The sequence below is a fragment of the Geotrypetes seraphini genome, chromosome 19 (genome assembly GCF_902459505.1).
Source record: "Geotrypetes seraphini chromosome 19, aGeoSer1.1, whole genome shotgun sequence".
Taxonomy (NCBI): Eukaryota; Metazoa; Chordata; class Amphibia; order Gymnophiona; family Dermophiidae; genus Geotrypetes; species Geotrypetes seraphini.
In genome coordinates, this window is record NC_047102.1 from 14,740,015 (window position 1) to 14,765,220 (window position 25,206).

The 25,206-nt window shown below is 41.2% G+C and overlaps 1 protein-coding gene across 16 annotated transcripts in view; it reads left to right on the top strand.

The window, feature by feature from the left end:
* Window positions 1-25,206, top strand: part of PPFIBP2 (PPFIA binding protein 2) — a 201,343-nt gene that overhangs the window by 114,242 nt on the left and 61,895 nt on the right. For 13 of the 16 annotated variants that reach the window (XR_004537596.1, XR_004537597.1, XM_033928355.1 and 10 more), the window contains 7 exons: window positions 6,173-6,284; window positions 9,304-9,336; window positions 13,720-13,781; window positions 16,070-16,145; window positions 19,470-19,576; window positions 19,698-19,765; window positions 23,190-23,258. Coding sequence is in view for 14 of the 16 variants with exons in the window: in XM_033928355.1 (XP_033784246.1) it covers window positions 6,173-6,284; window positions 9,304-9,336; window positions 13,720-13,781; window positions 16,070-16,145; window positions 19,470-19,576; window positions 19,698-19,765; window positions 23,190-23,258 (527 nt within the window). In the remaining 2 variants the exon portion in view is untranslated. The remainder of the gene's footprint in view (window positions 1-6,172; window positions 6,285-9,303; window positions 9,337-13,719; window positions 13,782-16,069; window positions 16,146-19,469; window positions 19,577-19,697; window positions 19,766-23,189; window positions 23,259-25,206) is intronic. The other 3 variants (XM_033928357.1, XM_033928364.1, XM_033928369.1) reach the window with 1 other exon arrangement.

A 25,206-nucleotide genomic window follows, 5' to 3' on the forward strand; every position in this document is an offset into this window, starting at 1 on the left:
GGCAGTGGAATGCTTTTTTGTTTTTTTGGGGGGCCCCAAAAGCTCCGCTCTATCCCCAGCAGAATCCTGCAGCATGACCTCTCTCTCCAGCTCCCTACTTCCCCTCACCTACCTTCCCCGGTCGCTGTAATTTTAAATCTTCTGGCAGCCACCGCGCAGTGTCAACAAGCAGGTCTGCCCTGGAAGTCTTATGTAAGAACATAAGAATTGCCGCTGCTGGGTCCAGACCAGTGGTCCATCGTGCCCAGCAGTCCGCTCCCAAGACCAGCGCCCTAACTGAGTCTAGCCTTACCTGCGTACGTTCTGGTTCAGCAGGAACTTATCTAACTTTGTCTTGAATCCCTGGAGGGTGTTTTCCCCTATGACAGCCTCCGGAGGAGTCTTCATTCTGCAGCGACTTCCTGTTTCCACATACGTAGGATACTGCAGAATGAAGGGTTCCGGGGTAGGCCTGTTCGTTGATGCTGTGCGGCGGCGGCCTGAAGATTTAAAATTACAGCGGCCGGGATGAGGTAGGTGGGGGAGTAGAGCCATAACTGACCACCAATTTTTGAGGAGGCCATGCCCCCCCACTTCTGATGCCTATGTGTAGTCCTACATAGTGCACTCTCAGTCCTGTAAAATCCCAAATCCCTATAAAAGCTGAACATTTTTTTGTTAAACATCTGAAAAGATATATACTCTGGTCTGGGTAATAATCAGATCTGTGGAATTAGTCCTCTGTCTCTACATCTATGAATTTTACAGACTTGGATTTCTCACAAATTCACAGATGCTCAGGAGCTTAGGATTTAGGCACTGAGAACCTCTCGACTTTTCTTCTCTATGATCTAAGTCAGTGGCCTCAAACTCCAACCCTTTGCAAGACCACATTCTGGATCTGTAGGTACTTGGAGGGCCTCAGAAAAAAATAGTTAATGTCTTATTAAAGAAATGACAACTTTGCATGAGGTAAAACTCTTTACAGTTTATAAATCTTTCCTTTCGGCTAAGTCTTAATAATAATATTGTCATTTATAGCTAAGGAGACATATGATCAAGAAACTGTTTTATTTTACTTTTGTAATTATGATAAACATACCGAGGGCCTCAAAATAGTACTTGGCAGGCTGCGAGTTTGAGACCACTGATCTAAGTATATTAGTGGCCTTCCATTTTAATACCGCATGGATGGATAGACTAGTAGATAGGGCATACGGTCTTTGTCTTTTGTAAATCTGTATTAAATTTCCAAACTACCATAGTGCAAACAAACAATTTCAATATACATAAGTTTACACGAAATGCACATTAACTTACAGACATTAACGTACAACCATTTCCCCCCACCCCCCATCAAATAATCAGAAAAAGACATTTTGGAGAGTTTGAAGTTGGCATAAGTGAAAGGAAGTAACGCGGCGCTCGACCTTTATTGTAGTAGTTGACGCAAGACACAATGAACGCATGAATCGGTGTGAAGGAAGAAAAATGCAGAAATTTATTGGGGGGAGGGGAAGGCATCTAAATCTTTGTACTTACTCAATTTAATTTTGTTTCATCTTTGAGGGCATGAGAGGTAGAAGGGATTTTCAAAACTAAGGGCCCCTTTTACTAAGCTGCGCTAACCTTTCCCCCCCCCCTTAGTAAAAGTGGGGGAGAGGGGGGTAAATGTAAAAAAAACAAAACCAAAATCTTCCTTTTTGCAACATAAACCTTGCTTTATTCTTCTCTTGTTACTGCGCATTTCTGATTTTAACTCAAATCCCACCCCTTTTGGCTTTTCTTCCCTTTCCTTTCTAGCTGTCTGTTTCGTATTCCCTCCATGTCTCTTATCAGTCCCTAATGAGCAAGCTCTCTAGCTTGCAGGTCTCTGTCGAGCAGCTGCGGGCAGAGAAACAGCAGCTGGAGGAGAAATTCAAATCTGCTCAGGTGCCGTTCGGCATTGTGGGCCTGTAATCCTGCACGTGACAGAGACACCCAGCCCCTCTTATAGCTAACCTGAAGTACCTCATAGCTTTTGTTTGAAAAATAACAATTTTTCAATTGAATTGCCCATTTGCCGCTCCTTCACCCGATTCTAAAACAGAAAGAATGCTGCATGTTGTTTTTGTGAATTGCATAAAGCTCTATATTTTGTATAAAAGCAACCGTGTTTCTTCGGTGGCATGTTGTTTTTGTGAATTGCATAAAGCTCTGTATTTTGTATAAAAGCAACTGTGTTTCTTCGGTGACATTTTCTTTTAAAAGCACTTTTGCAATGGAAAAAGCACGCGCGCTTCCCCCCCCACCTAAAATCCGTGGAACTTAAATGGATCATTTTGACTTCTTAGTTTAAAAATTAGGGATGGGGCTCGGGTGAGCCAGGGTTGGGGCATCAAGTCAGCAGCAAAATTCAGCTGTTAAACGGGTAACCTACGTAAGGCTTACCTCATTAATTGTATATATTGTTATGCTTTTAACAGAATTCACATGTTATGTCAAGTTGTACCTGCTATATGTCGCCGTGGATGAACCTCTTCAGAAAGGTGGTTAATTAATCCCAATAAAGAAAGAATGTAAGGGATTTGAATTTAGTCATGCCTTTCTCGGTAATTAACCCTTTCAGGACCAAGGGACATATTTGTCCCATAACTTTAAAATCCTATAAATTTTGATTGGGATAGTCTACAGTTCTAAATTTGATATGTACGGATTCCATAGGATACTGCCTTTATGTAAACAAACTGGTTCCGACATTCATTCATTAGCGTCGTTGCCAGATTGACGAGAAGATTCACTTGCCACACTGTCCATAAGCCAGAAGTTTGATTTTTTAAAATAAAAATAATGATATTTCACAAAAAAAAAAAATCAATTTTTTGGCATCTGCAAGCCCTTTTTACCATAAAAATGTCGTCAAAACCACAAAAATTGGCCTACGATCCTTATGGTCCTGAAAGGGTTAAAGTGGTATTCCCCTGTTCCCGGAGGGCTCACAAGCTACGTTTGTACTTCAGGTAATGGAGTATTAAGTCCCTTGCCCAAGATCATAGTGAGATCTGAACCCCTGATTCCCGGGGGACTAAGCATTAGGCTTCTTCTAAAAATCAGGTATAACTTTAAATGGATAAGATATCGCATATTTATTTATTCATTCAATTTTCCAGGGGAGCTCAGAACGGTTTCACATGAATTTATTCAGGTGCTAAAGCATTTTCCCGGCGGGATCACAATCTATCTAATGTACCTGGGGCAACGGGGGGGTTAAGTGACTGGCCCAGGGTCACAAGGAGCAGCGTGGGGTTTGAACCCACAACCTCAGGGTGCTGAGGCTGTAGCTTTTAACCACGGCGCCACACTCTCCTGAGATAAACTTTCAGTGGTCCGTGGACCACATAACGTTAGACAAATAAGATACCTATTTAAAGTTACATGTAAATTTTCAATGTGCCATGTGGGCAGATTGCGCCAGAAAAATCCACATAAATTTGAACAGATATATGTCATCTGTTTGAAGCTATGCAGTCTGGACACCACTGAAAGTTGACCTCAGTGTGCCTGAGACACCTGCAGAGTATTTCTCTAAAGTGTATGTGAACAGATTTTGGCTATGGAGAGGGGGTTCTTAGTTCAATTAACAGTGGATGCATGATGTACCTTATGAGCATTTAAACCCCCAACTGCCCGGTAAAATTGACTGATTTATTGAGTTACTCTTAATGTAAATCACCCTACAAAGCCCAATTTGTCTGGATGGATAGAATCCATAAAGTGGTGGGTGCATGGAATGCTCTCCCGGAGGAGGTGGTGGCAGAGGCTACTGTTCTAGGTTTCAAACGCAAGTTGGATGCACACCTTCTTGCAAATCATATTGAGGGATACGGGAAATCCGGGTCTCCAACTAGGAGCACCTGAATGGGCCTCCGCGTGTGCGGATTGCCGGACTAGATGGACCTTGGTCTGTTCCGGTGAAGGCGCTTCTTATGTTCTTAAGTGAGATTTTCTTTTAAACACACAAAGTTTGTGCTCTTGCGGAAAAGCTGATATGAAATTTTTCTTTCATATCCATCGGAAAGCTGGTTTTCCTTCCTGAAATACATTTCCTTGTCAAAGAAGTTATTCCATTAGCTATTGGGTTTTTCATAACAAAGACATTTTTGCATTCCTTTGTATTAATTTCATGACTTAGTTGAATAAATAACTCAAGAAAAGACAATCCGTACCACATAACAAAAAAAAATAAGAAGCGCACACTGGAGTGTAGGCACCATCCCAAAGAATTTGATCTTCAGAACTGGAAGGAGCCAAAACGGTACAAAACTCGCCATTTCTGGATGCAGGTCACAGCAACTTCAAATCAAATCAAATCAGAAGTGAACAGAGAAGAAATCCATTTCAAATAGGAACTAATACAATCAAGCGCTCAAATTAAAAATAAATTTAAAAAATACCAGCCAAAACCCAGGTTGCAACAATCTACAAGCTGTCCAGGAACTCCAAAAGCATACTGGAAAACGTGAGACTTTTAAGAGAACTTTAAATTTAGGAGATGAAAGTTCTGAATGAATGTGAGATAGCAATTTCAAGAGAAATGGCGATGTGAAGAAGAAATCCAAGTTACGTGTAAACTCATTATTGGCCAATGTAGGAAAAGCGAAGACTAACTAGTGAGCATCAAAGGATTGCAGAGCACGACCAGGTGTGTATGGAATTGTCAGGGATGAAAGGTAAGATGGAGAACCTAGGTGAAGAGATTTGTGGGTGATGCAAAAGATTTTAAACCAAAGATAATATTTATTTGGTAGCCAATGTAATTGCATTAGAAGGGAAGTAACATGATCCTGTCTCTTATATTAGTATTGCATAAAAGATGTACTGCCAAATTTTGGAGAGTTTGAAGTTGGCATAAGTGAAAGGAAGTAATGCGGCACTCAACCTTTATTGTGGTAGTTGATGCAAGACACAATGAATGCATGAATCGGTGTGAAGGAAGAAAAATCCAGAAATTTATTGATAGCATGGAGATGACAGAGCCAATACGAACAGATCAGAACAACCAGAAAATTTTGCTTATCAGAAGAAAGATGAGAAATAAGTACTCCAAAATAAATTGTTTTATGGTGGCTTTTTGGTCATTTTCAGCAGCACAAAACCAGTTAATGCTAATGAAAAAGTCTGGCTAGGGCCGAATTTCAAGCTGGCTATGTCAAGGGCATTCTGGAGGCGGAGTCTAGTTATGCCCCAATATTCAGATGTAACTGCCCAGATTTAGTGGATAAATAAGGCCATATAACTAACTGTCCTATCTTTATCTACCGACCTAAGGATGGCTAAATTTGAAATGGGTCGTTCCATGCCAGGTGGTCCATGACCATCTCAGAAATTGCTGAAATTTTTTTTCAGAATATACGTTGGGACCTCTAATGAAGATATCCAAAGTTCTAGGGCATTCTCTTGACCAGGTCCAGAGTTAGTGGCCCCTTTATTTGGGCCCCTTTTTTGTATCTTCAGAAGATGTCAAGTGTGGGCCCTTCTTGGAACTGGACCAGTTGACATAGAATTATCCAAATATTAACTGGTCGTGCACTAACTGACTTTAAAAACGGAAATTCAGTGCCGAAGCCTGGACAGGACCTGGTTACTGAATTTAAAATTTTAGTGCTGGTGGTAAAAATAAACATTGTCCACCCCTGGCTAAATTTTGGTTGGGGGGGGGGACGACGGAGGAAGGCAATTTTAATTGAAAGACAAGATTCAGTTTATTAATCATCTCCACTTTTAGAAAAATGCTGTAGGAGGGTTTTCTCTATTTGCGCTCGCCCATGATGTGCTTACACAAGTCAGGATTTTCCTCTGGGCAGATATGTTGGCTTTGATTGCATATGGAAGACGGGCTGCGAGTGACGCATGCTGTGCCTGCTTCTCTTTCTCACTGCGCAAAAAAGCACCTTGCTGCAAATTTGCTGTATATAATAAATGTGAGTGGAGATATTTGGGTTGCCTGCAGTGTAATACTAATCACTTGAAAAAAAAAATCTCAGGCTTCTTTGATTTGAAGCTATGGTTTAAGAGAGTGGGAGGGGGTTATTTTTCCTAAATACTTGCGTGCTTCAGAGTTTTTAAGCTTGCATCCATAGTGTGAGGATGTGGGTTTCAAGAGGTTACAAACTGTGGTTGTGATGAGAGGTTGTGAATGTTGTTCTCTACCCAGGCTGAAATAGCACAGCTGCAGGAACAGTTAGCATTGAAAGATGCAGAAATTGAGCGCCTGAAATGCCAGATTTCATCCAGGACATCGCCGGCCAATGAAAACGCAGAGAGAGGTAAGAAGATGCCATGTGCTGAGGGCTGAGTTGTGTAACAATGAACCTTCCATATTCTACCCATAGGAAAGACAAAGCAATGTGAGTAGCTTAATGAACCTTTTAATTATTACTCTAACTATACACTGAGGTTTAGCAAAAATAATGACAAAGAAAGGTACTGCAGGCAACTGTACAAGATGCAGGCAAAGTTATTTTAAACAAACAGATTGTTGTCTACAAGTAGCCCACTTTATATAAGCTAAGGGACCCAAAATGGTCCATGTTTTGAACACGTCTTCATCAGGGGTCCTGGTAAGAAAATAGGTTAAATTATTACAATGTGGGTTCAGAGTGTGTTGGAAAGTGGTGACGGAGTGATTGTGTATAGGGTAAGGGGAGGGCAAAGTGATTTATTGGAACAACAATTTACACGTGGTGAATTCACGTGTTGCAGGAGAAAATGGGTGATCATAAAAGATAGGAGTGGACCATATAGAGCAGGGATCTCAAAGTCCCTCCTCGAGGGCCACAATCCAGTCGGGTTTTCAGGATTTCCCCCATGAATATGCATTGAAAGCAGTGCATGCACATAGATCTCATGCATATTCATTGGGGAAATCCTGAAAACCCAACTGGATTGCGGCCCTCAAGGAGGGACTTTGAGATCCCTGATATAGAGGGCCAGAAGTGCTCATTGATGTTTCAATTATGCTTTAATTAATGATTTTCACTACCACTCTCTGTCTTCTTCCTGGTTTCCCTTTATGTCTGTTACTTCTGCCGTTTTAGCCCTCCCATTTGTTGTCCGCAATGTATAATTTATTTATTTTTTTTATTTATTTATCATTTTAATGCATCCTATACAAGATGTTTAAAGAAATACAGAAATATATTATTCTCTTAGTCATATTACATACCAAGAATTGAAATTTAAACATCCATATAAATCATATAATACAGTCCACAACTTAAGGAGAAGAGACAAGATGAAAGTAAAACCCCTCGGGAAAGGGGAATATACAAAGGAAACTAAAAACTTTAAGAAATAGAGCAGTCAGATCTTACCTATCCAAAATAAACTTAACCGCATTATTAACCTGTATCATTCGGACTGTGTAGAGATACCTTTACCTTCAAGGAAAAAACCTAATTGGGAAGGTTCGAAAAATATATATTTACTTCCTTGATAGGAAATAAAACATTTACAAGGAAATCGCAACTGAAAACTTGCCCCCAAAGCAATCACCTTTGATCTATGTAACAGAAATTCTTTCCTTCTGGACTGCGTCCACCTTGAAACATCAGGAAATATATATACCCTTTCCCCCAAATAGGAAATCTGCTTTAAATTGAAATATAATTTCAGCAACATCTCTTTATCTTGAAGAAATACCAACGAGACCAATCGCAATGTATAATTTAAATGATCTTTACTCTTATTCATTTTTAGCTTATTTGTCACGTGATCTTTGTTGCCACCATTTTATGGTTATGCACCCCGTCACCACTTTGCATCACGTATATTAGTCACTTCCGGCCCTCTATACGGTCCACTCCTATCTCTTACGATCACCCATTTCTCCCGTTTTCTCCTCCAACACATGAATTTGCCACAATTTAAATTGTTGTTCCAATAAATCACTTTGCCCTCCCCTTATCCTATACACATCACTCCGTCACTACTTTCCAATGCACCACTTCATTCTGAACCCACGTGGTAATAATTTAACGATTTAACATATTTTCTTACCAGGACCCCTGAAGAAGATGTGTTGTTCGAAACACGGACCGTGTTGGGTCCCTTATCTTGTTTAAAGTGGTTTACTTGTATGTAGTTGTGGGTCAATAATTCAGCCACAGTGGTTGGCATCTTTTTTTTTTTTTTTAAACGCTGTTGCAATGGTCAAAAGATATCTAGATATTCAGCTGAATTTCTGGATAAGGTGGTCAGCAGCAGAATTTATCTGTATCGTGGCAGTATTGAGTTTGCTATCCAGATAAGTTATCCAGGTAACCAGTGGTATAGCGAGGGTGAGAAGCGCCCGGTGTGGTGGTGCTCCTTCCCCATCTCCTTCTGCCGTGCGTGCGCCATACTGCTTCCCTCCCCCCCTACCTCTGTAATGTTCCTGGCGCAAGCAGCAACCCCCAACCTGCTGTCGCATCAGCGTTGACTTTTCCTCTGATGTCACTTCCTAGTCGCGGATCCAGGAAGTTACATCAGAGGAAGAGCTGACACTGGCGCAACAGCAGCTTGGGGGTTGCTGCTCGCACCAAGAACCAGGCAGTGGAGGTGGGGGAACGGAGATGAGGGCAGGTGACTGCACCCTCTCCAACATGGCACCCGGGGAGGACTGCCCCCCCCCCTTCCCCTCCTTACTATGCCACTTCAGGTAAGTTAAGATAGCTTTCAGGATTCAGGTTTATTTAAAAAATTGATATACTGCCTTATCAAAATTCAAAGTGGTAATGTCTGTCTTCAGTTATCTGGATAAATTAACCAGGCAGGACACTGAATATCCCTGCTATCCAGATAAGTTTCAGGACTGCCCTGACGCCACCCGTGTTACTCCCCAGCAATGCCCTCATAAAGGTCAGTTTTATAAAAGTGTGCCTATATTTTGGTTGCTACAGGGCACCTGTTCTATAAATTTTAAAGCAGCGGTCTCAAACTCAAACCCTTTGCAAGGCCACATTTTGGATTTGGAGGTACTTGGAGGGCCTCAGAAAAAATAGTTAACGTCTTATTAAAGAAACAACAATTTTGCATGAGGTCTTTATAGTTTATAAATCTTTCCTTTTGGCGAAGTTTTAATAATAATATTGTAATTTATAGCTAAGGAGACATATGATCGAGAAACTGTTTTATTTTACTTTTGTGATTGTGATAAACATAGCGAGGGCCTCAAAAATATAGTACCTGGCGGGCCGCGAGTTTGAGACCACTGATCTTAAAGGCTTAATTCAGGATCCGATGTGGATGAATGTGGGTTTTCAGATCAGTTCTTTGTTTTAACGTCTTCACCTTTTCCCATTGTAGAAGAAGTATTTAAGAGAAGGCTAAAAGAAAAATGTAAGACCCCCTTCACTATTGGCATATTTCTAATATTTCTTTCATCACATAAATTATGGTTCAAATTGGTTTTTCCCCAGCGATCCCCATTTTTACTTGATTCCATTCTGTGCAGCAAACAGACAGTTTTCAGTAACATCACAAGCCAAAGTGAACGCGACTCGGTTGTCCCGGTCCTCAACTTGAAGCGCAGTAAACTCCAGTGCTTATTTGCATAAAACAAGTTCCACGCTCTTTGATTTTTTTCTTGCACTGGACTTCTGGGATGTTTGAAACCTGTCTGATTGTTTGCTCACACGCTTTGCTGATTTTAAGTTTGCATTGTACAGTAAAGGACTGGCGATACTGGTCACAGTGCGTGATTTCTAAAAGCAACGCATTCTCATTCCTCAGGCCGCAGTAACGCAAGTCCCTTCTGTAGCTGGGCCATCGCTGTGCATATCTTGACCACGCGCTTTTTTTGCTTTCTAAATTGGATGTTCCAGCAATAATTAACAGCAGCCTGTGCAAGAGATGATCAAAGAAGCTCAGCATTTGCAAATGTGTGATGATCTCCGAGTAATTGAAAATGATTTTCAAATGGTATAAATATAAGTTTTTAAAGAACAAATTTGGCTAATCCATTAGTAAAGGAAATTAATTTGAAAGGGATGTGAACATGTAAAACACTGTTTTGCTTTCTCGAACTGCCTTGGAATAGAAATGTGTAAAAAGTAGGTTTTCTTAGAATAAAACACCTTTTTTTTGCTTGACGTCTTACGCCTGTGGGTGGAGAATAGAGAGGAAATGATGGGATTGATTAATCTAATCTAAAGTTTAGACTTGTATACTGAATCTTCACCTAAAGCAGTGGTTCCCAAATCCTGTCTTGGGGGACCCCCAGCCAGTCGGGTTTTCAAGATATCCCTAATGAATATGCATGAGAGAGATTTGCATATAATGGAAGTGACAGGTATGCAAATCTCTCTCATGCATATTCATTAGGGATATCTTGAAAACCCGACTGGCTGGGGGTCCCCCAGGACAGGGTTTGGGAACCACTGACCTAAAGGGAGCTCGATTTGGTTAACAATAAGATAATATAATAAAATAATTTAGAAAAGAGAAAGAAAGGAGAGAATACAAATATCATGTTGTTATTCAAGATCGAGAATCTAAATATTGTTGGAATAATAGTGTTTTCATAGATTTACAAAAAACTTGAAAAGAGGTACCGTATTTTTCGCTCCATAAGATGCAGTTTGTCCACCCCCAAAAAGGTGGTGGAAAATAAGGGTGCGTCTTATGAAGCGAATACCCAAACCCCACCCCCATTGCCTTATCTCAATTCCACTGCCCTCCCTTGCTGGACACGGCTGCCTCCTCTTCTCTAGCAGTGCGCGGGGCTGCCTGCCCGGTCCTGCGCATGAAGACATTCATAATGCTACCTCAGTTTTACAGAATGTTAAAAACCTGGCTATGTATTTTTGAAATGTTATAATTATAGAACTATGGGGACCTGATTCTGTAAATGGCGCCTAATGGAGCTTTGACGGAAACTTCAGTACTTGGAACCTAAGCACAGGACCGGGCAGAGCTTTGGATCCTTGGCCAGAAATAGCTAAGAAGAAAAAAAAAAAAAAATTAAATTAAATCAGGTTGGGCAGACTGGATGGGCCATTCGGGTCTTTATCTGCCATCATCTACTATATTAACTCAGTAGGTGCCTAGCAAAATGGCACCTACCACGTGCCATTCAAAGTTGAGCGACGTTTGTAGAACCGCGCCTCACGGCACCTAAATCGCTAGGTGCCGGTATATTAGGCCAGTGGATTCTTGGCCTAAAATACTAGTGCCTGACTCAATCCATGCCCAAACTCCACCCCCTCCAACATGCCTACTTTTCAGGTTGGCGTCATGAGGTGCTGATACGCACCTTGGTGTAGACGCGTTGATGGCACCTACCAAGTTGGACGCCGACCGGAAACTTTTTTAAAAATTGTTTTTAATCGGGTGTTTAATGGCTTTTTCCAATTATCAGTGCCAATTAACCAATTAAAAAATTATTCTAACGGCCTAACTTGGTAGATGTCCTGATCTAGGCTTCTACCAGTACATGCCATTTAGGGAATCGGGGCCTGCTGCAATTCCAGTTTCGACTCAAAGCTTTCAGACAGTTTTGGTGGCAGTTCTGGTTTCGGCTGAAATGGGAAAAAAGCAGATTCGGTCAACTTCTAATAGATTCTAGCAAGGATTTTAGTTCAGCTGTAAACCATAAGAACATAAAAATTGCCGCTGCTGGGTCAGACCAGTGGTCCATCGTGCCCAGCAGTCCGCTCACGCGGCGGTCCTTAGGTCAAAGACCAGTGCCCTATTTGTGTCTAGCCTTACCTGCGTATGTTCTGTTTCAGCAGGAACTTATCCAACCTGCTCTTGAATCCCTGGAGGGTGCTTTCCCCTATAACAGCCTCTGGAAGAGCGTTCCAGATTTCTACCACTCTCTGGGTGTAGAAGAACTTCCTTACGCTCGTACAGAATCTTTTCCCTTCTAACTTTAGCGAGTGCCCCCTCGTTCTCTTCACCTTGGAGAGGGTGAATAATCCCTCTTTCTCTACTAAGTCAGTTCTCTCAATATCTTGTCTCCTCTTTTCAAGCCTGATCTGCAGGACCAGCCAGTTGGGGGTTTCTGGATATCACTAATGAATATGCATGGGAGAGGCTTACATATTATGGAGACGACAGGCATGCAAATCTGCCTCGTGCATATTCATTAGGGATATCATCAAAACCCGACTGGCTGGCGGTCCCCAAGGACATGTTTGAGAAACATTGCCGTAAACCTTTTATGGAAGAGCATACATTTATTAGATAAGACTCATAGCCTTGGACAAGTGTGATAAGCTGATTAATGCTGAGGCAAAATATGGGAATGTTCCTTGCCACTAAGGGATGTGCGCTCTCGTTTTATTTTGGGGGGGGTTTATGCAGGATTTTGTTTTGCGTTTTTCAGGTAGTTTTGTTTCAGTTCACAGCCTGTTTACAAAGGGCAAACACAATATGCAAGTTTCATGCCCTAAAAACAAAGAGCAAAACTGGGATTCTTAGCTTCAAACAAGCTTTCGTTATTTCATACCAAAACACATCCTTAATTGTCAGCGCTTTCTGGAGTTTGTTTGCTCCTGGATGTCCAGGCTACATGACAGGCAGAATAAATTTCAGATGCATCAGAATATGTGCATTTGTAACCTCTCTGCCACTCCAGCCCCTTTCCTCTGGAATTTACCTTACAAACTTGTATTTATTTTTTAAATTTATTTATTTATATTCCACATATCCTAAAATTCTATGCGGATTACAAATTATTCAGGTACTCAAGCATTTTCCCCTATCTGTCCCGATGGGCTCACACTCACCTGAGACAATGGGGGATTAAGTGACTTGCCCAGGGTCCCAAGGAACAGTGCTAGATTTGCTGTGGCTCTAACCACTGCAATTTAAGCAGCCAGGAGAGGCCTAAGCACTATTGTGCCGCTGAATATTATCATTAACTGCTAAAGCCGTAGCCTGTTGTTTTGTGGGTAGTCTGGGGGCGGAGCCAGAGTTAAGTGTCGATATTGAGCCCTTATTACCATAAAAATGTCGTCAAAACCACAAAAATTGGCCTACGATCCTTATGGTCCTGAAAGGGTTAACCACCGAATAGAACCTCATAAAACTCAGTCCTGTCTGTATCCGGTTTCGCTTAGGCGGTTAAGTGCCGAATATTGCATTTGTCTGGATAAAACCTAGCCAGTACAAACCTGGATATTCAGTGCCAGTGCAGATATGGCTTAGCATTGAGTATTGGGACACTGCTGCTGACCCCTAGGGATTAATGCTTGCATTACACTCTCAAACAATTTTAGAAGCCTGTTTACTGAAGAGATATTTGGTTTGAGGCTTTGAGTCTGTGCAAAAGTCCAAAGCCCTGTTAAGATGCCTCGGGAGATGAGAACAAAATACTGCATAAAATTTTGGGCTTTTTTGATTTATGGAGCTGAATATATGTGACTGCAATTGATTTCAGGTGTTAAAAAATCCAACACAATGTGTAATCTGTAAGAAGAAGCAGATGTGTTTCACTTAAGATGGTAATTATCTCCAGGTACAATTAAAAGAATCATCTCCATAGTTGTTAAAAGAAAGGAGACTCAGTACATCAAAGATTTTCTTTTTAAGAAAATTACATGCAAGCTATAGAACAGAAGGGTTGGCATTCTCTGTTAAACAATGTACCAAAAAGTGGGATTGCTTGTCATCTAACCCTATAGTTATAACAGTCAGTTGGCAATTCAGTTCATGAAAATTACAATTGTTGACCTATTTTTTTTTTTTTAAACTTTCTAAATGTTTGAACTCTTATAGATCAAGAAGTTCAACGACTGAAAATAGGAATGGAATCGCTATTATCTGCAAATGAAGAAAAGGTAAAAAAAAAAAAGACTGGCCATAATTGTATAGGAACATAGAGCTCTGTGGTCTATGGGAAAACTGGTAATGTAATACCACAGGGTAGCATGTTCCGCAGAGTTTTTAAGCCAAACCTTTCATTTTATAAATTCCAGGAGGGTGCATCATTTACAGAAGTGGCTGCTAGAGCATTCCAGTTGGCGAATAATAAGGCGTTCTCATGAGGGGTCCTTTTTCTAATCATGCACAATTTGGTCATTTGGAAGTTATGCTTTACTGGGCTGGGTGAGTGCTGTGGTCCTCCATGGCACAAATATGGAGAGGTGAAAAAATGCTTCCAGTCCATGGTCTCCTCTTATTGGCATTGGTAGAAACATAGAAACATAGAGTATGACAGCAGAAAAGGGCTGACGGCCCAACAAGTCTGCCCACTCGAATAACCCACCCCCCTAAGCACTTCCTCGAAGTGAACCCACATGTTTATCCCATTTATTCTTAAAATCGAGCACGTTGCTGGCCTCTACTACCTGGAGTGGAAGATTATTCCAATGATCAACCACCCTTTCGGTGAAGAAATACTTCCTAATGTCCTCATGAAATTTCCCACCCCTGATTTTTTGCGGATGCCCTCTTGTCGCCGTAGGTCCTGTAAGGAAAAAGGACCTACGGCGACAAGGTAGGGTGCTTTGGTGACTATTCATAGCAGTCAGTGATCTTTGGCGATATAATCTGTTATTTCTCCAGTTTTTTTTGTGACAAAATTTTCTTTTCTTTTTTACCATGGACCCCTGATGAAGGTTGTCTGAAACATGGACCGTGTTGGGTCCAACGTTTGGTAAAAAGGTTTTTAGATACATTTTTATTGTCACAATAAATTATTGCCTGCTTCTTGTACACGTCTGCAGTTTTGGTTTGTTTGCTTCTTATTACATTACAGGCCAAAAGTTATCTTTAGATAGATTTTTCTCAGAAAAGCATTTTATACAAAAAAAAAAAAAAATCCAATTTTGTTTTAAACCATTAATTTTTATCCACCCTAATTTATTGGGAAGACTTGCACGGTCTGTGTCTGTATATGGCCTTTTGGTTGAGGATGGGCTCGGGAGGGCTTCAGTGGCTGGGAGGGTGTAGATGGGCTGGAGTAGGTTTTGACGGAGATTTCGGCAATTGGAACCCAAGCACGGTACCGGGTAGAGCTTTGGATTCTTGCCCGGAAATAGCTAAGAAGGAAAAATTAAAAAAAATTTAAATTGAATCAGGTTGGGCCGACTGAATGGACCATTCGGGTCTTTATCTGCCGTCATCTACCATGTTACTATGAATGTGACATTTTTATGGTCATCATCAAAATGTATCAAGCTTTGCTGCCATTGCTTCTTCTTTAGCGTTGAGGAAACAATGGTTCTGGCATTTATCAAACAACTGATCTGAGCGAAGCCTTTTGCAAGCTTTATCCTGGAGTATGAGATCAGCCAACTATTACATCAGGATTTGGGAGACGTGGCCTTATTCCTTGGCACAGCTGGGCTCCTGGAAAAAGCACTGAACTGAGGAAACCAAAGCGCAAGAGCACAAAACTTTATTATTATTTTTTTCTCCTGGCTCAGTCGCATTGATTTCATGTGTAGTTGCATGGCGGTTATGGAATTCATCAGAAGTCTCCATAACTTTATTCTTTGAATGCAGTACACTCCATTTTTCTTCATTAAAAAAATCATAGAAAACAGGTGTTTCTTTTTTCCAGCTTGGGAAGAGAGAGGAAAATGTTTAAGGAAAGATGGTGTGTGATGAGCCTGATAGTGGAAAAGATTTATCCAGGTAGCACAGTGGTCTCAAACTCGCAGCCCGCCAGGTACTATTTTGAGGACCTCGGTATGTTTATAATAATCACAAAAGCAAAATAAAAAAGTTTCTTGATCATATGTCTCTTTAGCTATAAGTTACAATATTATTATTAAGACTTAGCCAAAAGGAAATATTTATAAACTATAGAGTTTTACCTCAAGCAAAATTCTAATTTTTTTAATAAGACATTAACTATTTTTTTCTGAGGCCCTCCAAGTACCTACAAATCCAAAATGTGGCCCTGCAAAGGGGTTGAGTTGGAGACCACTGGCTTAGAAGGATCAATGGCTGTCAGGGGTGGATCTATGAGAGTTTATTTATAATGTACGCACAGGTAGGTGTCAATGTTATTTTATAAAATAAGTGCTTTTTTTGTGATGTCTCACAAAGGTCTCCAGTTATAAAATTACTCTTATCACTAGAGTCTGATTAGATCTTTTTCTTCTTTGTTTATTTTTAGGACCGGCGAATAGAAGAACTCAAGGTATTACTCAGTCAATATAGAAGGGTAAAGGACTTCATGATGGCAGCACATGGTAATATATTAGAATTTTGGTTGCTATTATATAATTAGAATCCCAGTGAATTCTTGGCAGGGAAGGTTTTGAGAATAGGCTGCAAGGATTGCTTTTTTATGATGGCACCACACATCCAGGGGTGGATTCAAAAAGAGTGCCAAGATGTAGGTGCTGGGATGATGTACACTAAGGCCCTGATTCTGAGGCATGTGAAAAATCTTAAGGTAGGTGCCTTTCGTAGAATCACGCCGAAAGTGGACTTAGGCGCTGGTAGGCATCCTAATCTTGGGTGCTCCCTATTTATTCACCTCTTTAATAAAAACTCCCTATTTATGCCAGGGTTTTCTTGGCCGAAATACCAGTGCCTAAGTCTAAAACAGGCGCCCAGATGCTAAACACACTTTCTGGAAGGGGCCTTGGACTAGGTGCCTACCTAAAAGTGGTAGCTATCTGGCATCCAATTAGTTTTTGATTTTTCTGATTAAATCTCATTGGCTCCCATTAATCATCGTATTACTTATAAAATCTTATTACTAACATTCAAAACTCTTGATACTCCTTGGAGTAACAGTAGACAGAGGTTGCACTCTTCAGGTGCAAATCAACAAAATCACACAAAAAGCTTTCTTCACCATGCACAACCTTCGCAAAATCAGAAAATTATTTGAAAAAGAACAATTCAGACTCATAGTTCAATACCTAGTCCTAAGTCTATTGGATTACTGCAATATCCTCTACCTTTCTTGTCCTACCTACCTAATAAAACAACTACAGACCGTGCACAACACTGCCCTCAGAATGATCTATTCCCTTGGAAAATTTGACCACATCACCAACGCCTTCCTAGACTCACACTGGCTTCCAATACAAGCCCGCATCCAATTCAAACTATACTGTATGTTATTCAAAACCTTAAACGGAACGGCACCCACCCACCTAAACAACCGTCTAAACAGGAACCTCTCAACCAGACAGAGGAGAACCCAATCCCCTTTCTCCTTCCCCCCTTTTAAAGGAACTAAACGCAAAAAGATGTATGACAACTTACTTGCAACACATGCAGCTAAATTGGACCCCTCCATCACCAACCTACTGACAGCATCAACTGACCTCAAGGCTTTCCGCAAAGAAATCAAGACCCTACTATTCAAGAAATTCACCCAAACGTCCTAATCCCTTCCTTTTCCCCTCTCTCCCCCTCTTAGAATCTACTCATCAAAATTGCTTTAGACCTTACGCCTTAATTGTAATTTGTATTTCTCTTCCTGGAAATGTCCAGTTATCGTTCTGATGTAATCCGCTTAGAACTGAAAGGTACAGGCGGAATATAAGCCAGTAATGTAATGTAATGTAATACTAATGAGCCTCAATTCATAAATAAAGTACTTATTCCATATAGTACCTCACGTTCTCTACAATCAACCAACCATAAACTCTTAACGATTCCCTCCTTAAAAATTATTGGAACCCGCCGACAAGATATGTTCTCTGTATCAGCGCCGCAACTCTGGAATTCATTACCTTTACAGTTAAGAGATGAAAATAACTTAAGCGATTTTAAAAAGAATTTAAAATGCTTTTTATTTAAGGATGCTTTTAACTTATAAATTACTTTTGAGCTCTTCCTCTCTCCTTTCTTCTTCTTTTCCGCGCATTTTCCTAATTCTTCCTTTTTTATGTTGATATCTTTTTCATCATTGTATAAATTTATTAGCCCATCATATATACTTATTATGTAAATCCTCCTTTTTTAAAAAAAAAAATTGTATTCATTGTATAAATTGCTAGTTTTATAGTATTTTATATGTTATTTCTTATTTTAATATTATGTTTAATTATATGTCACTTTTATATATTGTAATTCGCTTAGAAACAATTTTAATTAAGCGATTAATCAAATATAAATAAAACTTGAAACTAGTTTTCATTCAAGCCAGTTATGAGGTGCTAATTGCCCATTATCAGCGCTGATTAAGCTTTTTAAATAAGTTAGACGCTTAGATCGACTAGGCATAGCAATCTAAGGGCTAGATTCACAAAGCAAACCGATCGTGTACCGATCGGTTTGCGACCCCTTAGCGACCCCGGCCCGTTTCACTTACCTGCCTTCTGGCCATCCTCCGATCCGCACATGCAAATGAGGGCAACGGCAATGCAAAGTAGGCAGGGACGTGATTCACTAAACAAAACCCTGCGACACCGACTGGGCTGGCCGGTCAAAAAAAAAAAAAAAGCGACTTCCGAGGACCAGTCGCTGAAGCCCTTTGTGACTGCCCTGCCCTTCTGCCGCCCTGCTCTCTGCCCTGTCAGCCCCGATCTCCTGCTGCCCCGAACGTGCCTGCCTGCCCCGTTTCCAAGTGGGGTCTGACCATTGCTCTATAAAGCGGCATTATAACTTTCTCCGATCTACTCGTGATTCCTTTCTTTATCATGCCTAACATTCTATTTGCTTTCTTTGCCGCCGCCGCACATTGTGCCAACAGCTTCAGGGTCCTATCTATCAGTACACCCAGGTCCTTTTCTTGTTCGCTCTTACTCAGAGTTGCACCTGACATTCTATACTCGTGTTCCTTATTCGTACTGCCTAAATGCATTACTTTGCATTTCTCCACATTGAACTTCATCTGCCATTTCTCCACCCATTTCTCTAACTGACACAAGTCGCTCTGGAGTTCCTCGTTATTCTCCTGCGATCTGATTGCCCGGCATAGCTTTGTGTCATCTGCAAACTTGATGATCTCACTGGATGTTCCTTCTTCCAGGTCATTGATATAAATATTAAATAGGATCGGCCCAAGTACCGAGCCCTGGGGCACACCACTAGTCACTTCCTCCCAGTCTGAGTACTTCCCATTTATGCCCACTCTCTGCTTTCTGTTCTCCAGCCATTTCCTATCCATCTTAGCATATCTCCCTCTATTCCATGGTTTTGTAGTTTCCTGAGAAGTCTTTTGTGTGGAACTTTGTCGAACGCTTTCTGGAAGTCTAAGTATATTATGTCCACCGGTTCTCCACTATCAATTTGTTCGTTCACGGTCTCAAAAAATTGAAGTAAATTCGTTAAACATGATTTCCCTTTCCTGAAGCCATGTTGACTGCCTTTCATCAGGTCGTGTGTATCCAAGTGCTGGACTATGCTATCCTTGATCAATGCTTCAACCATCTTTCCAGGGACAGACGTAAGGCTCACATTGCATTAAATTTACTCTGATGATTTTCCTAGTTGGATAAGGAATTTACTTTATTGTATTATGATTCTATTTTCATGTCAAGATTTGTGCTTGTAAAATTTGAAGAAGTAAGTAAAAAATTTTAAAAATAAAGTAGAATCGTTTGTTCTAGGCTCTGCTGAAAGGATTCTTCCTGAAAATACGACAGAAGAAGTGGGAAATTCAAGGAAGTGGGGTGCGATCGATAAACCACCAGCGGAAATGTTCAGAGGTCCAGAGGTATAGCCACAACTTTTATCGACAACTAAGAGCTTAGTGTAAAAAGAAAAAAAAAAAAAAAAAAAAAAGTTTGAGTTATTGCAAATGGGATTGAAACCTGTAACTCTTACATGTGACACAGACATTTTCAAGCAACTCCACCCCAGCTGCAACATCACCTCTACTACCAGAAGCCAAGTTACATACCAGGTGAGAACAAAATCCACTGAAGCTTGTGTTCTTGATTAGGCAAACGCCCCCAATTGATCTGTGTTTAAGGCCCTGATGCTTAAAAGCTTTCCGTGGCAGTAAAACTCGTTAAAGCAGTCTTACTGCCGCGGAGAGCTCTCCTGGCGATGTTCAAAAGGCTTCTCTGTGGCTGCTACTGATCATTCTGGAAGTGCATCGCAAGGAGCTCGTTAGCATTTAAATGAGCTCTCCTTGCAATGCACAGAAGGGAACATCCCTCCCTTTCAGGATCATAATTTTCTGGCAGCTCCAGAGCTGCCGGTAGCTGTGGTGCCTATGTTATGAGAGGCGCAAAAAGCAGTGCCCATTAAAAAAAAACATCAAAACATTATAGAGTCGGCAGGGAGAGCAAGGGCTGATGAATGGCTTTTTTTTTTTTTTTTAATGGGCGCAGCTGTTGTGCGTGCGTTGTACACTCACACAACATATGCACAACAGCTGTGCCCTTCTTAGAAAAGAAAAAAAAGAAAGAAAGAAATGATCATGGCTCTGGAGCCACCATCAACAGGGCGGACGATGGCAGGTGCAGGCAGGAGGAAGAGCTGTACCTAGTGACTGCTCTTCTGAGCAGGTGCCAAGCGGAATTCCTCCCCCTTTTACCAGGACTGCTCCGCACAAATAGCATGCATGTAATTTGCTTGCTATTGTGCTGAGTAGAGAATGATATGGGGCCAAATTTTTCCCCATCCCTGCAGGAACTCAGTTTCACCGTCCACGCTAGTTTTGTTGTTGTCACTGTTCTTGCCCCATTCCTGTAAGCTCTGCCTTAACCGCTTAAGCCTCGGACACTTATGATTTTAAAGTGTTTGAGGCTTGGGCTGATGAGGACAGAGCTTAGGCATTGGTGGAATGAGGCATTATGACATCACAATCTGAGCTCTAGAATGTTGCTACTTAGGATTTTAAAGGGTTGAGGCTTGTGCAGTTGAGGACGGAGCTTAGGCATTGGTGGAATGAGGCATTATGACATCACAGTCTGAGCTCTAGAATGTTGCTACTTATGATTTTAAAGGGTTTGAGGCTTGTGCAGATGAGGACGGAGCTTAGGCATTGGTGGAATGAGGCATTATGACATCACAATTTCAGCTCTAGAATGTTACTACTTATGATTTTAAAGGGTTTGAGGCTTGTGCAGATGAGGATGGAGCTTAGGCATTGGTGGAATGAGGCATTATAACATCACAATCTGAGCTCTAGAATGTTGCTACTTATGATTTTAAAGGGTTTGAGGCTTGTGCAGATGAGGACGGAGCTTAGGCATTGGTGGAATGAGGCATTATGACATCACAATCTCAGCTCTAGAATGTTGCTACTTAGGATTTTAAAGCGTTTGAGGCTTGTGCAGATGAGGACAGAGCTTGCAGGAATGGGGCAGGGACAGGAAAAGAACTCGTGGGGATGGGACGGGAAAATGAATTCCCATGGGGACGGGGAAAAATTTGTCTAGTGCTGATGAAGAAAAATCGCTAAAAACATGTTATTTTATATAGTAGAGTTAGATCTTTGAGCATTATGTCAATGCCACTACTGGCACTGTTTCTGACTTTTTATGTTGGCACCTCATGTACAGTTGAACTCCCCCCCTCCCATCCCCCTCATTCCCCAGAACTACTGGGCTTATGAACAGACATCTTGGAACGCCATAGTTTTCGTGTTTGCTCTACATTTTAGAGGTTCTTGCTTGGTGTTATGTCAACCTGGGCAGCCCAGATCTGGGTCTTTCGCCCATCAGACAGACAAGTTAATGTACATTCTGGCATTCAGGAAGCATCTTCGGACAGCAAAATGCTAACCGGGAAGCTGAGGTTCAATTCCCACCTCTTCCACTGGTGCTTTCTGTGATCTGGGCAAGTCGCTTTGCCCACCACAATCTCAGGTACCAAATTAGATTGTAAGATCTCTGGAGCAGGCAGGACAGTATTGTGGCAAAAACGCTCCCGATGCCCTGCCCAATCTCCCACTTTTTTATTTATTCAATTTCCTATACTGTTTTCTCAGGGGAGCTCGGAATGGTTTACATGAATTTATTCAGGTACTCAAGCATTTTCCCCTGTCTGTCCTGGTGGGCTCACAATCTATCTAATGTTCCTGGGGCAATGAGGGGATTAAGCGACTTGCCCAAGGTCACAAGGAGCAGTGTGGGTTTGAACCTACAACCTTAGGGTCCTGAGGCTGTAGCACCACAGTCTCCTCTCCCCTTGAGAATGGTAAAGAGATGTGGGATAGTTGTGGCAAAGGTAGTGGTGCCAAGCAGTGCTTTTATTTAAGGAAGGCCAGTGGTAATACGATTGCAAGTAATTTGCATGTCTAGCAGTGGTTGTGCACTTGTTCCCCTCTTCATGGCTTGGATACAGCCATAGGAACGCTGAAGGAACATCTCTCACTGCCTTCCTGCCTTTACTCCCTCTGCCCCCTCCTGCTCAGATCTGCATGGTCTCCTCAGCCTCTGTTCCTCCCCTCCCCTCTCTGCAAGTTCAGTTTCCGAAAGAGCTCAGTGACTGGTGGCATACAATGGGTGTCCAGGGGCCAGTGTTTACATGTTTGCCTTTCCCCATTTCCAGCTTCTCCTGTCTCTCATCTCCTCCGTCCTTCATTTTGCCTTTCTGTCCTCTCTACCTCACTCCCATCCAGCATCATTTTTATTGTTAGTGCTGCATTTCCCCCCCCCACTGCAGACTGCTATGCTTATTTTTATTTTCAGTGATTGCAGCTGTTTTTAAAATCAGAAGGTTTTGTATGTGTTAACTGGCCTTTGTTTCTGGTCATAGACATTTTCCTATTCTTAACATATGCCAAATATTTTTTTTTGAAAATACTTGTGTGTTTTGTGTTAAGGGAATACAAACATTTTTTTTTTTTTCATTAAAAACCAGATGCTACATTTTTTTTTTCTCCTATAAGACAGGGGGTGAGTTCTCTCCTTTCCTGCAAGTCCAGAGCGCTTTATGACCGGGTTTTCTTCTTTGCTGAGCTCCAAATATTGAATCTCCTCAGCACTGTTCCTTTGCCTTCATAAACTAATCATAAGAGGCTCTTCCACCCCAACTTTTTAGTCTTTGAACTAATTTTATCTTTCTTTTTACAATTTTTTATTTTTTTTTACTCCCCTTTCCTTATGTGTCCACCTTGCTTGTTTTTTCAACTTCCACACAAATTGTAACTTTTTCCCATCTCTCCCCTATGTTTCTAGTTTTGTTAAATTTGTCAATAGTCTTGTTAGTCTTATTTATTATCCCCCTTATATTGTAATTTTATCAGTATGTACATCGCTTAGAATTTAGATTAAGCGATTAATCAAATTATTATTAAACTTGAAACTTCTGTGTAGTGGATATGTTCGTATAATATATACTGCTCATTTGTTTTATATAATTTTGCCCCACAGTGGAAGCATTCCAGTTTCTTCAGATGATCAGAGTCCTTCTCTTGAAGAGGTGCCTGAAATCATGGACAGGTAATTAGCGTCCCAAATGATTATTGGTAAGGTCGGTGGAACTCTGCAGGATATTGAAAGAAAAGTTTGCAGCTGCAGATTCCAAAACACAGAGAGGAAATGGACATATGCTTTTATTAATATTAACTCCGGTACTAGGCCCCTGGAGGTCGGTGATTGTTTTAAAACTGACCACTGTGGACAGCAAAATCCTGATATGTGGTAGCAGTATGCAGAGAGTGGCTACCGCTGAATAAATATCCAGATACGGAATTGAACTGGTGGCACAATCCAGATCGGGGGCAGCAGAGCACAATTTTGGTTGGAGGGGGGGGGGTCCAAACAAATTTATCTCCAGTCCTCATTCCCAAGCTCTCGAGTTCATGATGCTGTGTTAAGGGAAAATATTGATGATGCCATGGCTCCAGTGGCCTATCCCATTCCATTCCCGATGATCCGCATATCCATCCGCCATCGGAGAGCTTATTGATATACACATAGAACAATGCTTTGGCTATCCTACGTTATCCAAATGTTACCAATATCACTGTTAACTGGATAATCTCTGGCGCTACCCACTGTCCAGAGCTTAGCTATTCTTTGAGTGAAAAAATATTTCCTCCTATTTGTTTTACTTCACTGAGTGTGCCTTACTCTTTGTAATTTTTGATAGAGTAAAAAAATCGATTCACTTTTACCCGTTCTACACCATTCAAGATCTTGTAGAACTCAATCATATCTCCCCTCAGCTGTCTTTTCCAAGCTGCCAATCCCTCACCTCATTAACCTTTCTTCATATGAGAGAAGTTCCATCCCCTTTATCATTGTGGACTCTCTTCTTTGCATAAATATTAGCATGTAAAGTACACATACAAGTCACAGCTATACCTGTGCTCCATCCAAACTCTCAGAACATGCATGAAAGTCTTCTTGTAACCCCAAGGTGTACAAAATGGCATTTACACACAAAAATCATTTATAAAATTACGTCCTTTGCATGTAACTTTCAAGAAAAATTGTGCAAGGACTGTAGATTAGAGACTGACACCGAGCCAAATTTTTTCTGTCCCCGCCAGAACTCATTTTCCCGTCCCCGTGAGTTCTTTTCCTGTCTCTGCTCCATTCCTGCAGGTTCCATCCTCATCTGCACAACACTCAAGCACTTTAAAATCATAAGTGTCCGAGGCTTGTGCGGTTAACCCTTTCAGGACCAAGGGACATATTTGTCTCATAACTTTAAAATCCTATAAATTTTGATTGGGATAGTCTACAGTTCTAAATTTGATATGTACGGATTCCATATGATACTGCCTTTATGTAAACAAACTGGTTCCGACATTCATTCATTAGCGTCGTTGCCAGATTGACGAGAAGATTCACTTGCCACACTGTCCATAAGCCAGAAGTGTGATTTTTTTAAATAAAAATAATGATATTTCACAAAAAAAATCAATTTTTTGGCATCTGCAAGCCCTTTTTACCATAAAAATGTCGTCAAAACCACAAAAATTGGCCTACGATCCTTATGGTCCTGAAAGGGTTAAGGCAGAGCTTACAGGAATGGGACAGGGACAGTGACAAAATTCACAGGGACGGGGAAATTGAGTTCCTGTAGGGACGGGGACAAATTTGTCCCCGTGTCATTCTCTACACTGCACCACTCTAGAAATCAAAATATAGTAAAAGTGAGCCAAGTAAAGGACAGTCAAGCCATTGTGACATCACTGATGAGGCATTAGGCACTGGTTGAATGAAGTATTATGATGTCACAATACCAGCTCTGCTTATCAGAGGCTGAAACTTTTCATACTATTTATTTATTCATTCAATTTTCTACACTGTTCTCCCAAGTAGAGAATGACACGGGGACAAAACCCCATTCCCACAGGAACTCATTTTCCCATCCCGGCGAGTTCTTTCCTGCCCCATTCCTGCTGGCTCCATCCTCATCTGCACCAGCCCCAAACAC